Here is a 15,523-nt window from a genome sequence, read left to right as displayed (position 1 = left end):
AACAAGTACTTACCTTTTTACATCTTTTTTTATTTTATTTTCCAAACTTACTCTTATAATTATAATTAAAGTAATTGCAGTGAAACTGTTAAAATACAGGATAATCTTTCAGTTAACTTACTGTGATTTAGAAGAAAATGTAGAATGACAATAAGGAGCCTGGGATTGTTATTATCATGTGTTGTCATGGTAACCAGTCTCTTCAGCTCCCGGAATGTCTTTGGAACCTGTCCTTTATCTATCTTACATATCAGGTCCAGTAACTTAACTGTCTCCAACAGACACTGTAAGAATATTTATAAAGTTATAAACAAATCATTAAAAACAAAAACATGAGTTTATAGTTAAAATAAAACAAGAGGACCCAGAGGACCCTGGATTGCTCACCTGAGATATAGGTTAAAAGGTCAAAGTGTAGCCTCTTTTTACCCTAAAAGCGCAACTTGAAAACAAGGGACAGCTTAATCTGAAAAAAATGTGTACACTGTCACGAAAAAATTTTTGTTTAAAATAATTTCAGAACTGAACCAGTTGTTAATATGTTGTTTAGATGTTGTTGTTTTCTAATTTTAACTCTGGCAGCCATTTTATTAAACAGTTTAGCATGTCACACAGTGAGAGGTGAGCTAATAAAAAGATGACAGAAAAAGAGAGGGAAAACAACCATTTGACCTGGTTGGGGATTGAACTGTCGGCCTCGATCCCCTGGGCCGAGCAATTTTGACCCTGAGATTTTATTTCAACAAACAGGGTAGACATACACTAGAACATGTTTCATGCCAAATATCTAAGCTAGGTATTTAGGATTTTCACAAGAAGATTTTTTAAGTTTTTACAATATATGTGTATATATAAGGAAAATATATGACCCCTAGGGCGCGGTCAATTTTGACCCCATGGCTTTTATTTGAACTTAAAGATTTTTTTTTTTAGTTTTTACTATACATATAAAGAAAATCAATGACCCCTGGGCCAGTTCAATTTTGATCCTAGGGCAATTATTTGAACAAACTTGGTCGACATCCACTAGAAGATGTTTCATGCCAAATATCTAAGCTTTACCTTTTTTTGATTTTCACAAGAAGTTGTTTAAGTTTTGACTATATACATATAAAGAAAATCAGTGATCCCTGAGGCGGGGCCAATTTTGACCCTAAGAATTTTATTAGAACAAACTTGGTAGCCATCAACCAGCAGATTTTTTTATGCCAAATATCTAATTTCTAGCTCTTTTGGATTGTCACAAGAAGATTCTTTTAAATTTTTCTATACATATAAGGAATATCAATGACCCCTGGAGTGCGGCCATTTTTGACTGTAGGGCATTTATTTGAACAAACTTGGTAGACATCCACTAGAAGATGTTTCATGCCAAATATCTTATCTACAGTGCTTTTGGATTGTCACAAGAAGATTTTTCAGGGTTTTAATATTTACATATAAGGTATTTAATCAATGACCTCCTGGAGCGGGGTCAATTTTGACCCTAGAGAATTTTTAAGATTTTTGTAAAAAAAATCTTTCGGTTGCCATGGCAACCAGAGTTCTTCATAGAATTTAATTCCTTGAACATGTTTGGTAGAGCATCATGCAAGAAACATCCCTGCAAAGTTTAAACAAATTTGGCGAGGGGTTTAGGAGGAGAAGTTGTTAACGCATGGACACACGGACGTTCCAACATTTTGGGTTTAGGGGCTATTTTCTTTGTTATTTTCTTTGTTATCTTAAGGGCTACTAGCCCATAAACCCTTTGATCACGGAATGAACCTATTGTTCTCTTTTGTTCTCTTTACTGTTACATAGCCCCTAAACCCAAAATGTTTGCTCAGACGGACGCACGGACGGATGATGGACGACGGTCAATGGGCCATCACAAAACAAGAGGGCCATGATGGCCCTGAGGTCGCTCACCTGTATATAGCCCCCCCCCCCCCCCCCCCCCCCCCGGCCAATTTTTACCCAAGGGCTTTTATTTGAACAGACTTGGTAGACACACATAAGAAGATGTTTCATGCTAAACATCTAAGTTCTAGCTCATTGGGTTTTTTAAAAGAAGATTTTTTAAGTTTTTACTATACACATATAGTTAAAAACAATGACACCCCTGGGGCAGGGCCAGTTTTGATCCCCGGGCTTTTATTTGAACAAACTTTGTAGATATTTACTTAAAGATGTTTCATGTATAATATCTAAACTCAAGCTATTTGGGTTTTTTCAAAGAAGATTTTTAAGTTTTTGCTATACACATATAAGGAAAATCAATGACCCCCCGGGGCTGGGCCAGTTTTGACCCCAGGGCTTTTATTTGAACATACTTGGTAGACACCCATTAGAACATGTTGGATGCTAAATATCTTAGCTCTAGCTCTTTGAGTTCTTTAAAAGAAGATTTTTTAAGTTTTTACTATATGCATATAGGGAAAATCAATGACCCCCTGGGGCGGGGCCAATTTTGACCCCAGGGCTTTTATTTGAACAAACTTGGTAGACACTCATTAGAAGATGTTTCATGCTAAATATCTTAGCTCTAGCTCTTTGGGTTCTTTAAAAGAAGATTTTTTAAGTTTTTACTATATGCATATAGGGAAAATCTATGACCCCCTGGGACGGGGCCAATTTTGACCCCAGGGCTTTTATTTGAACAAACTTGGTAGACATTCACTAGAAGATGTTTCATGCCAAATATCTAAGCTCTAGCTCTTACGGTTCTTTAAAAGAAGATTTTTTAAGTTTTTACTATATGCATATAGGGAAAATCAATGACCCCCCGGGGCGGGGCCAATTTTGACCCCAGGGCTTTTATTTGAACAAACTTGGTAGACACTCATTAGAAGATATTTCATGTCAAATATCTTAGCTCTAGCTCTTTGGGTTCTTTAAAAGAAGATTTTTTAAGTTTTTACTATATGCATATAGGGAAAATCTATGACCCCCTGGGGCAGGGCCAATTTTGACCTCAGGGCTTTTATTTGAACAAACTTGGTAGACACTCATTAGAAGATGTTTCATGCTAAATATCTTAGCTCTAGCTCTTTGGGTTCTTTAAAAGAAGATTTTTTAAGTTTTTACTATATGCATATAGGGAAAATCAATGACCCCCTGGGGCGGGGCCAATTTTGACCCCAGGGCTTTTATTTGAACAAACTTGGTAGACATTCACTAGAAGATGTTTCATGCCAAATATCTAAGCTCTAGATTTTACAATTCTTTAAAAGAAGATTTTTAAGTTTTTACTATATGCATATAGGGAAAATCAATGACCCCCTGGGGCGGGGCCAATTTTGACCCTAGGGCTTTTATTTGAACAAACTTTGTAGACACTCATTAGAGGATGTTTCATGCCAAATATCTAAGCTCTAGCTCTTACGGGTCTTTAAAAGAAGATATTTAAAGATTTTTCTTTCGGTTACCATGGCAACCAGAGTTCTGCATGAAATGGAATTCTTTGAACAATCTTGATAGAGCTTCATACAAAGAGTATTCCTGCCAAGTTTCATTAACATTGGCCTTGAGGTATCATATAAGATGTCCTTAGAATATTTAAAATGTAGACGGACGACGGACGACGGACGCCATTTGGTTGGCCATCCTAAAAGCTCACCTGCACTTTGTGCAAGGTGAGCTAATAAAAAGTAAACCTCTAAAACATAACATATAAATAATTTATTTGGCATACATTAAATTTTGTTTAATATCCAGCATATAATCAGGATCATTTGAACGAATCCTGAAATAATTTTACAAAAGGAGAAGAAAAAAAATTCTTACAAGTAATATCATATTTTTTTCACAATAAAATAGAACTTTTAAAGGGATACTTAGGCAAATTAATGACAAAAATATTAAAATTATTTTATGTACTAAAATCACGCTAAAATGACATTTGTAAAAGTCTCAACATGAATTTCCTTATCAATTTTATATACTATTTTAGGTTTGAAGCGTAAATATATCTGTATACGTTGAACAAAATTTAGACGCCGACGGAATCACCGGCTATTATTCTGAAATCTTAGCTTTTAACCTCTGCCCCACGTGTGTCAAGTTAGAAAACTTTATTAAACTGATTTAAATCTTATCAGTAAATGACACGACACCATAAATTCCTTCTTATCAAGCATAAATTATGAAAGACAAAAATGCTGTATCTGATTCTTTAAACTTATTAAGTTAAGTCATTGTAATATAAAACACCTGATACACTGATATAAATTCATGCTGTAATCAGATTATTCAGTATTGAATTTCAAAACAGTTTAAACATTTCACTTGTTTTAACCGAGACTGCTTTGCTAAATGAACTTAGTTAAGAATGAAAATGAAAGCATTTTTATTTTCATGCAATACAATTTTTAAAAATTAACAATAAATCTCAAAACTAAGTGTTTATTTGTTCAAGTGAATTACACAGACAAAAAATTACAAAATGGCTGCAAATTTCAGTGGATCACTAACACAAGACTCTGATGAAATTAAAGAAATGTATTGTGAGGAATGTGACAGACATGGTGATGGTTATGCTACAGCTGTAGCTTTCTGTGTAGATTGTGTAGATTATATATGTGTGACCTGTCAAAGATATCATAAAAGACAATTTAAAACTCACAAAATCCAAGACAGTAACAGTATGCCACAGGATTTTTATTTTGAGAAATGTTCCACTCATCCTGGACAGCTGGTCAAGTTTTTTTGCTCTGAGTGTAGCAAAGAAGCCTGCAAAGAATGCAAGGATAATGAGCATGTCAACTGCAGTGATGTTAGCCATTTACCAACTGTTGCTTCAGACATACAAAAGAGTGATGAACTAAGAAACTTTAGCAAAAATATGGATCAATTGTCTAAGAATATAAAAGACACAGAAAAGTTGTTGGATGCCAAATGTGAAGTGATTAAGAAACAAGAGGAAAATGCAACTTATGCATGTAAAGAGCAAAGCAACAAGCTGATATCAACTTACAAACAACATCATCAAGATCTAATTGATAATTTTGATAAGAAAATGGAAGATACCATTGCTAAGTTGAAGAAAGAAAGGTCAGAACTAGTTCAAATGTTATCTGAAAAGGGAAGAAAGTTTGAAGAAAAAGTAGGAAAAGCTGAATCCAATATGAAAGAAGAGGTTGTTAAGACAAACACTGATTTTAAAAAAGTCAAGTCTGAACATTTGTATTTGGTTGGAAATTTGAAGGCTCTTACTGTTGATCTAGAGCAGGCTCAGAAATTAGGTAAAAACTGTGAACTATTTATAAAACTGAAGTTAGTGAAACAAATGTGTAAACAAATTCAAGTCACCACTAACCAAATTCAACATTCCTACATACAGCAATACAAACTCAACATATCTGACATTCCACCAAAAGTAAAATCTTTAGAGAATCAAACAAGGTTTTTCTCATTAGATAAAGTGCATGCATCAGCTGAAGAGAGAAAGATTACCTTTAATTGTGATATCAATCATGAGTTTGCAAGTATAACTTCTTTACTTGTGCTATCTGAACATACACTTCTTGCATTAAGTTATAAAAGGTGTAGTCTAGTCATATTTAGGCTTGAAAAGTCAAAGGCAGAATATATAAAAGAAACAAAATTTAACATTTCTCCTTGGGGAATAGCAAAGGTTTCAGATAATAAAATTGCTGTAACATTTCCATATGAAGAAAAGATCAGACTGATTACATTTTCTGAGGAAATGGAAGTTTTAGATACCACTGAGATACCAGGACATGGTCGTTGTTTTGGTATTGCTTACAGTAATAACCATCTTGTTGTTTCATACAGGTATACAGGTAGTTTAGAGATTTTAAGTATGTCAGGTAAAATAGTGAAATTATTTGACAAAGATGACAATGATCAAAATCGGTCTACCTTTCCTCATTACTTGACTGTCAGTCCTGACAATACTATGATATATGTTTCTGATTGTGGAAGATACAGTGTGACCTGTTTGAACTTTGATGGAATGTTGAAATCCATATACAAAGATGATCAACTGAAATTTCCTCACCAACTTGCTGTTGATGAATATGGATCAGTTTATGTGTGTGGTCGTGACTCTAACAATGTCCATCAATTATCATGTGACCTCACCAAAGTGAAAATACTAGATAAAAGTCATGGCATAGATACACCAACAAGTATTGCATACTGCCAGAATACGAAGAGATTATTTGTGGGAATGAATGAAAGTAGTAAAATAAAGGTTTTTAGTGTGTCACTTGAATAAAATACTACATCAATTTCAGTCTCATAAACTGCAATTTCTCATATTGCTATATAATCTTTAACAGCAATATTCCAACACTTACTTTAATCACACATAATTGACATTCAATTGAAATGCTTTCAAACACAACCATTTAGAAAAACTGTATCAGTATAAGGTGTGTGCATGAGTAAGGCAATATTTGTCAATAATTATGTGACTTCACCAAAACGAAAATCTTGATGGATAAAAGCCATGGTAAAACTTATTCAACAAATATGGCATAGTGGCATAACAAATACTTCATAGTGGCAAATAAAAAGACATTGTGGGAATGTGTGACAGATTTCAATGTGACACTAGGTTAAAATAGGACATTGTCCTCAGGTGAGCTAAAAAGTATTTTATGCCTGTATTTTTATACACAAAATTGAACATGAAATGAGCTGTATACATTTCCTGATATTACAGTTTATTCCTTTCATTTTCCTTTTAAATAGTAACACTTTTTGCCAAGTTAGTGACATACCAAAATTTAATACCTAAATCATTGTATGAATAAATTAAATTGCCTTATTTTTATATAGAAAATTGTACATGTTATGAGCTGTTTAAATTTCCTGCTATTACAGTTTATTCCTTTTTTTCTTCTTTTTTTTTTTTTCAATAGTTCAGCATTTTGCCTAGTTAGTGTTAAACCAAAATTTATAACATGAGTAAATAAAATTGAGATCTTGTCATGATGTGTGACTTGTTACTATCTGATAGCCTTTACTTATACAATGTAATGTTATATTACCATTCAACAGTGTTTACATAACATAACAATTCGACCATATGCCCATTTCCAAAAATTATATCCTTTCCCCTGTTTCTGGAAAAAATTCCCATCCATCAGTAAAAAAAAAAATCTTTTATTTTAAACCATTTTCACTGAATGTGAGATCCATCATGGCAAGGCCATTTTGCACGCAAATATCATGACATCAACAAAGTTAGAGGTGGTGTTCTGTAAAATGCTTTTCATTGGTGAGGATTCCATAAAAAGCTTATGAAGTTATCTTTCATTTGATACCAAAATTATTATAATTGTTTAAACAAGAGGGCCATGATGGCCCTGAGGTCGCTCACCTGTATATAGGCCCCCGGAGCGAGGCCAGTTTAAACCCCAGGGCTTTTATTTGAACAAACTTGGTAGACACCCATTAGAATATGTTTCATGCTAAATATCTTAGCTCTAGCTCTTTGAGTTCTTTAAAAGAAGATTTTTTAAGTTTTTACTATATGCATATTGGGAAAATCAATGACCCCCTGGGGCGGGGCCAATTTTGACCCCAGGGCTTTTATTTGAACAAACTTGGTAGACACTCACTTGAAGATGTTTCATGCCAAATATCTAAGCTTTAGCCCTTTGGGTTTAAAAAAAAAAAGATATTTAAAGTTTTTTCTGTCGGTTGCCATGGCAACCAGAGTTCTGCATGGAATTAAATTCTTTGAACAATTTTTAAAGGTGACCACCAAAGGAGCAATCCTGTGAAGTTTGGATGAAATTGGCTTAGCGGTTTATGAGGAGATGTCATTTAAAGTAAAAGTTTACGAACGGACAACAGACGGACGACGTCGGTACTGGTCGGTTCCAGGAAGCAGACTAAAAAGTGATTAATATAAATTGCAAGAACTTGTTTCGTAATCAAGCTTAAATCAATATGTTTAAACCAAACAGACATAAGGGTAAAGGGTGTGTGATATAATCAGCATGAACAGTCCAAAGTAGTAATAAATTAACAATCAATATTTAAGGTTAAGAAACTGGATTATAGTTTTTTAAATGCCCAATAAAACAGAAATCAAATTAATAGAAATATCAGATAGAATGCAAACTTTTAAAATCCCATCAAAATACATAAATGAAATTTTATGACATAAATTGTCATGCCGGAGAACTATAGAGTTCCTGTATGTGTATTTGAATTTGCAGAAGCAAATTTTCACGGAAAGGTTCATTTAGGGGGTCTATACAAATATTGGCGCTATTTTGAATTCGGGGAGGTGAATGACAACAATCATAAATTCGCATAGACCGCTCAGGTTAAAAAATAAGGGAAATTACCATAATCATCTTTGGAGTTCACAGTTATTTTCAATACCTGGTGTTAAATGATATGCTATTGTACAGAACAAAGACATCGTCTAGCGGACAGATTACGGCAAAGAAAAGAATGCCTGTAAATGTGTATGATTTTTCAAAGTTTGCATCATAAACGTCTTGACATCCTATCAGATAATATTTTGTTTGTTCTAAACAATCAATACAAATAACACTAACATAAACAATTTTAACTTATGAAAAACTTGAAAAACAGGTTACATTTATCTATAGAAGCGCGAAAATATGACTATTTCGAAATTATTGGTGTAGAAATATTCACGCTAAACATGAATTTGCATATTGAATGTCACCACGAAGATTGCAAAAATTTGAAGCCCGCAAATATTTCTACACATACAGTACTTTTATTAAGCTACCTACATACACAGGATACTGTGTGAGATACATGTATAGATGTTGCCTTTATTCAGTGTGATGCGCTACATTAAGAATACAGGTAATACATACAGTCACTGCGCAGACCAAATTAGTTAAATTTTATTTTCTGGTAAGAACTATATACTTACTGCATTCTGTAACTCTGCATCTGTAGGAACTTTTGGTTCTGTAAAGAAAGATTTAGTTTTTAATATACAGATATGAATGAAGAACAAATGCTTACGTTGAAATGTTATAGACAAACAAGATTGCATTTGAGAAAAATGCTATGCCACCGCATTAATACAACACTAAATAGTAGTGTAGGAACAGATTTTTTTGTTTCTATACAATTTTGAAGATTGTCATAAAGCATAGATCCCTGACCTAACTTATTCTTATTATCAGATAAGTGGTTACTGGTTAAATCTGTTGTTAACTCAATAAAAGATCAGAGTAGGAATATATCAATGCACTCCAGTCTAGTGAATTTGGTGGTGAAGGTCATATTTCACACAGCCTAAATTTCATAACTACATCAAAAGGACAACACAGTAAGACACTTTGTCAAAATCTAGGTCAGCTGAAATCAAAGTTCACTTTACATCTTAATCTGTGCACATGGTTCAAATTTCATAGCTGTACATCAAAGGACCAGAAAGTAGGTCACATCAACAAAATCTAGGTCACCTGATATCAAAGTTCAATTTTACAACTAAAACTGTGCACATGGTCAAAATTTCATTGCTGTACATCAAAGGACAAGAAAGTAGGTCACTGTCCCCTTGGGCAAGGCAAAATTTTGGACCCAAGGGTTTAATTTAAAACAATCTTGATACAGGTCCACCAAACAACATTTCAAGTCAAATATCTAAGCTGTAGCTTTCTCCCATTCAGAAAACATTTGTTTTATTTTCTGTTTTTATTATGTGTACATAATGAGAATCACTGCCCCCGGGCAGGGCCAATTTTGACACCAGGGGAAAAATTTGAACAACTTTAGTAGAGGACCTATAGATGATATTATATAGCAAACATCAAAGCTCTATGCCCTTGTACCTTCAGACAAAAAAATATTTTTTATTTTTTTACTCTATGTACATAGTGAAAATCAATGACCCCTGGGGGTGGGGCCAATTTTTTGATCCCAGGGCTATAATTTGTACAATTTTGCTAGAGGTTCACTACATAATGTTTCATGCAAATGTCTTAACTCTAGTCTTTTGTAAATTTAAAAGAAGATGATTTTTTTTAAGATTTTACTATATACATACAAGAGGGCCATGATGGCCCTGAGGTCGCTCACCTGTATATAGCCCCCCCCCCCCCACCCCCGGGCCAATTTTTACCCAAGGTAATTTATTTGAACAGACTTGGTAGACACCCATAAGAAGATGTTTCATGCTAAACATCTAAGTTCTAGCTCATTGGGTTTTTTAAAAGAAGATTTTTAAAGTTTTTACTATACACATATAGTTAAAAACAATGACACCCCTGGGACAGGGCCTATTTTGACCCCCGGGCTTTTATTTGAACAAACTTTGTAGATATTTACTTAAAGATGTTTCATGCTTAATATCTAAACTCTAGCTATTTGGGTTTTTTCAAAGAAGATTTTTTAAGTTTTTACTATATGCATATAGGGAAATCAATGACCCCCTGGGGTGGGGCCAATTTTGACCCCAGGGCTTTTATTTGAACAAACTTGGTAGACACTCACTAGAAGATGTTTCATGCCAAATATCTAAACTCTAGCTCTTACGGTTCTTTAAAAGAAGATTTTTTAAGTTTTTACTATATGCATATAGGGAAAATCAATGACCCCCCGGGTTGGGGCCAATTTTGACCCCAGGGCTTTTATTTGAACAAACTTGGTAGACACTCACTAGAAGATGTTTCATGCCAAATATCTTAGCTCTAGCTCTTCGGGTTCTTTAAAAGAAGATTTTTTAAGGTTTTACTATATGCATATAGGGAAAATCAATGACCCCCTGGGGCGGGGCCAATTTTGACCCCAGGGCTTTTATTTGAACAAACTTGGTAGACACTCACTAGAAGATGTTTCAAGCCAAATATCTTAGCTCTAGCTCTTTGGGTTCTTTAAAAGAAGATTTTTTAAGGTTTTACTATATGCATATAGGAAAAATCAATGACCCCCTGGGGTGGGGCCAATTTTGACCCCAGGGCTTTTATTTGAACAAACTTGGTAGACACTCACTAGAAGATGTTTCATGCCAAATATCTAAGCTATACCTCTTAGGGTTGTTTAAAAGAAGATATTTAAAGATTTTTCTTTCGGTTGCCATGGCAACCAGAGTTCTGCATGGAATTAAATTCTTTGAACAATTTTTAAAGGTGACCACCAAAGGAACATTCCTGTGAAGTTTGGATGAAATTGGCTCAGTGGTTTATGAGGAGATGTCATTTAAAGCAAAAGTTTAGGGACGGACGGACGGACGAAAAGCGATCACAAAAGCTCACCCTGTCACTTTGTGACAGGTGAGCTAATAAGGAAAACCTATGGCCCCCGGGGCGGGGCTAATTTTGACAAAAGAGGCAAAATTTGAACAACTTTGGTAGAGTACCTTTAGATGATATTATTTAACAAATATTAAAGCTCTAAGCCTTGTACCTTCAGACAATAAGATTTTTTACTATATATATATATTTAAAATCAATGACCCCTGGGCGGGGGCAATTTTGACACCAGGGCTATAATTCAACAACAATCTTGCTAGAAGTTCACTTCACAATGTTTCATGCAAAATTATCTAACCTATAGCATTTGTCAATTGCTAGAAGAATTTTTTTTTAAGTTTTTACTATAAGTTTTACTATATACATATAAGGAAAACCAATGACCCCCTGGGCGGGGCCGATTTTGACCCCAGGGCTATAATTTGAACAATCTTGGTAAGGGTCTACCAGACAATGCCTTATGCAAAATATCTAAGCTCTAGGCCTTTTGGGTCTTTACAAAAAGGTATTTTAAGTTTTTACTATATGTACATATAGTGAAAATCAATGACCCCCGGGCAGGCTGATTTTGACCCCAGGGCTATAATTTGAACAATCTTGGTAGAGGTCTACCAGACAATGCCTTATGCAAAATATCTAAGCTCTAGGCCTTTTGGGTCTTTACAAGAAGGTATTTTAAGTTTTTACTATATGTACATATGGTGAAAATCAATGACCCCCGGGGCCGGGCCAATTTTGACCCCAGGGCTATAATTTGAACAATCTTGGTAGAGGTCTACCAGACAATGCCTTATGCAAAATATCTAAGCTCTAGGCCTTTTCAGTCTTTACAAGAAGGTATTTTAAGTTTTTACTATATGTACATATAGTGAAAATCAATGACCCCCGGGGCGGGGCAGATTTTACCCCAGGGCTATAATTTGAACAATCTTGGTAGAGGTCTACCAGACAATGCCTTATGCAAAATATCTAAGCTCTAGGCCTTTTGGGTCTTTACAAGAAGATTTTTTAAATTTATTCTTTTAATTCCTTTTGGTTGCCATGGCAACCAGATTTCTGCATGGAATGAAATTCTTTGAACAAGTTTGGAACCCCTTCACCCAAGGATCAATCCTGCCAAGTTTGGTTGAAATTGGACTAGTGGTTTTTCACAAGAAGATTTTTTAAGTTCACTATATAATCTATATAACACACACACACACAAACAAACAAACACACACACATACACACAGGTGAATCGCTATATGCCACCGCATCGCAGATGCTGCGGTGGCATAAAAACAATGGGTACACTATAGTTACATATTAACATTGGCAACATGTAGGATAACATGATTTTGGAAAATGATACCATTAACATTTTATTTGCCTTCTTTTTTCAAGTTTTCATTCTTCCTATATGAAACTGTGGCATATGTCCATGAAGAAAAAAACCCAGAAGTTTTAAAAAATTTAGCAGTGAGTGATTCAAAGCAAAAAACCAAAATTGAATTAAACATCAAAGCATGATAAACTTACTGCGATCACACTGGTCTAGTAATCGGAAACAATAATCTATTGTTCTTCCAACCAATGACTCATAAACTTTTTTTATTACATTGGATCTCTCTTGCCCAGAACTGTTCTCTTCCAATACAGATGCTGGTGAAAAAGCTCTCAAAACTGATGATGGTGTGAGTGATCTTTGAGGTTTTGTTGGAGAAACAGAACCAGATAACTCTGATGTAGATGATCTTAATGAATCTGTTAATGTTTTCTCCCTTTGTTCTATTTCTGGACTGGTAAGGCCTACTGCCTGACCAGCAGATGTCAATGAACTTAATGATCCTGTCGGAGTTGACTCCCTTGATGACTGACTGGAAGGAGTTGTAGCCCTTGGTACCCATGAAGATTGTTTCACCTGGCCAGCTGAAGACATCCTCTGTAAAGCTTGTTTCTAAAGTAAACAGAAAATCTGACACCATGATAAATGACTTAAAGCAGCATGCCTCCAGATTTATGCTAATTTTCATGACAATTTTGAAAATGTATTAAAAAGTAAAATATTGTCAAATGAACAAAGAAGGTAATTTACACATTGCAAATGTCACTCTCAATCCACATAAATTACAAAATAAAGGTCAAAATATGAGAAAATAGCCTTTCCCTCAAAATCAGTCATTCATTGCATATAACATGTAAATTATACATTACTTAAATAGTGACTAGTTTTACTTTCTTAAAATGTAAGTAAATTTTTCTCTCAAAGCTGATTGTTTTGAAATTCTTTGCTGATCAAGAGGCATGTAGCTTTTTAAACAAGTATTCTAAATGAAAATTTTGTGCTATCTCCTTCCACTTTCATATTTCTCATGTTTGATTATACAACAAATTTGATTTCTACAACAATTAAGATGAGATCAAACTAGAAAATTATTTGTTATAAGATACAACAATTTTATAGCTTTCTGGTAGGAGGCAAATAATAAACAGCAAAAATAATTATAAAACTTTCATTATTACAATGTATGTCTTCGCAGTCAAAAAAGTATTAGAGTAATGCTATAATTTATCAATATCACTGAATTCAATATTCACCTCGGATATAGTCTTCGGACTAGACACCCATCCAACTGCAGCTGGCATAGATACAGGACGTTTTGTAGGTGTGGTCGACCTTGAACTTTTATTTGACATAGAATCAATCAACCATGGCTGAGATGGCTCAAATCCTCCACTAACTTCCAGCTCAGACTGGATCCCTTCCTCTAACACATCTGTTTCCTGGCTTGACAGGGCATCATAGCTGTGCTTAATCCATTGATATAGCATAGAATAACAAAATATGTTGGCCAACTGGTCATCCGTGTAGTATTGACCTGTATACAGTAAAAGTACTAATATTCATCTAAACTATTCACAATTGTACATTCCATAAACCAAAATCTATTATTTTAGAATCTGTGACAAAGTCAACTAGAAATGTGTCCATAGGACATGGGTGCCCCCACACTCCACCGATTTGTCAATCTTATGTCTCTAGGTCAAATAATTTTTTTGGCTACATGTGCCCAAGTTGAAAACTAAAAATCTTTTATTAAGTAAAGGGCAAATACTACAAATACTGAATAAATCCACAAGAAAACCCCAAGGTGCATAAGTACACATGCTGACCAACACTCTTGTAAACTTTGAGGCCTACAGGTCATAAACTTTTTGAGTTACGTGCAACACAAGTTAAATATTGTAAATTTTACTAAGTCAAGGACAATTACACTAAAAATACTTAATATATCCACATAAAGATACCCTGGTGCACAACTACACATGCTAATCAACATTCCTGTAAGGTTTCATGACTCTAGGTCAAATATTTTTTGAGTTACGTGCGACACAAGTTGAAAATTGCAAATTTTTATTAAGTCAAGGCGATAACTATAAAAATACTAAATATATCCACATGAAAATACCCAAGTGCACAACTTCACATGCTGATCAACATTCCTGTAAGGTTTCATGACTCTAGGTCAATTATACTGAGCTCCTCTTAGTTCACGGTACTTAACGCTTTGAAACCAGGGAGAAAACAATAAATGAATCTTATGCTACAAAAATTGTCATAAGCTACAACATAAAGGTATTTTCTACTGTATGGCACAAGGAAACAACAATATATTCAGTCAAAATAAATTTTAATGGACCAAACGCAGACCATATGTCGGCCATTTTAAAAACAGTATGTCATCATTAAAATCGCGGTAATGGTGTTACATTTTTTTTTTCATGTTTCAGTTAGGAAATAGATATCAATTCTGAGTGCATTGTTGTAGAATAATGCACGGTTTGAGTTCAAATGCGTAGTAATATAATCACGAAGGCCGATAGGCCTGAGTGATTAATTACAAAGCATTTGAACGAAAAACGTGCATTATTATACAATAATTCACGAAGAATTGATATCTATTTCCATTCTAACACGTCAAGAAAAAATATAATTATTATTATAACGTTGGACTTTATGTTTGGTGGTTGAATTTGTTTTCTCCTCAGAGTTTCCAATAGAAACGTTCTTTAAAGGCCGTTCCAGTGGGTTGAAAAAACTGTCGTTAAATGAACCGTGTGTAGAAACATTTTGAAAATAACGAATTTTGAAAACGTTTATACAACTTTGTTTGTTTATTTATTTCAGTTTATAATTTTCCAAGCGAAATACAAATTATTAAAAGTGAAATAAATGTAAAACTAAACTCGTTTGCGACATTAAAATAGCGTACTTGATTTGATTGTTTTGCACGTGCTGTTTGGCGCTACATTATGACGTCACGTAAACAACACTT

The 15,523-nt window shown here is 34.3% G+C and overlaps 2 protein-coding genes across 2 annotated transcripts in view; one reads left to right on the top strand and one right to left on the bottom strand.

The window, feature by feature from the left end:
- Positions 1–15,523, bottom strand: part of LOC132735363 (AP-5 complex subunit zeta-1-like) — a 30,439-nt gene that overhangs the window by 9,654 nt on the left and 5,262 nt on the right. The window contains exons 7-10 of the mRNA XM_060722304.1: positions 13,785–14,065; positions 12,726–13,143; positions 8,879–8,916; positions 122–284 (exon numbers count right to left, since the gene is read on the bottom strand). Coding sequence (XP_060578287.1) covers positions 122–284; positions 8,879–8,916; positions 12,726–13,143; positions 13,785–14,065 — 900 coding nt within the window. The remainder of the gene's footprint in view (positions 1–121; positions 285–8,878; positions 8,917–12,725; positions 13,144–13,784; positions 14,066–15,523) is intronic.
- Positions 3,226–6,774, top strand: LOC132735365 (uncharacterized). Its single transcript, XM_060722306.1, has one exon. The coding sequence runs from the start codon at positions 4,427–4,429 to the stop codon at positions 6,221–6,223; it is 1,797 nt and encodes a 598-aa protein (XP_060578289.1). The 5' UTR covers positions 3,226–4,426; the 3' UTR covers positions 6,224–6,774.

Source organism: Ruditapes philippinarum, unplaced genomic scaffold (genome assembly GCF_026571515.1).
Source record: "Ruditapes philippinarum isolate M1 unplaced genomic scaffold, ASM2657151v2 ctg3187_1_1_1_1, whole genome shotgun sequence".
NCBI lineage: Eukaryota > Metazoa > Mollusca > Bivalvia > Venerida > Veneridae > Ruditapes > Ruditapes philippinarum.
Note: the sequence above shows the minus strand (reverse complement) of the source record. Positions and strands in the feature narration are given on the sequence as shown.

Bases quoted from the DNA above. Each gene is read 5' to 3' on its own strand.
- LOC132735365 (XM_060722306.1), top strand. From the start codon at position 4,427: ATGGCTGCAAATTTCAGTGGATCACTAACACAAGACTCTGATGAAATT.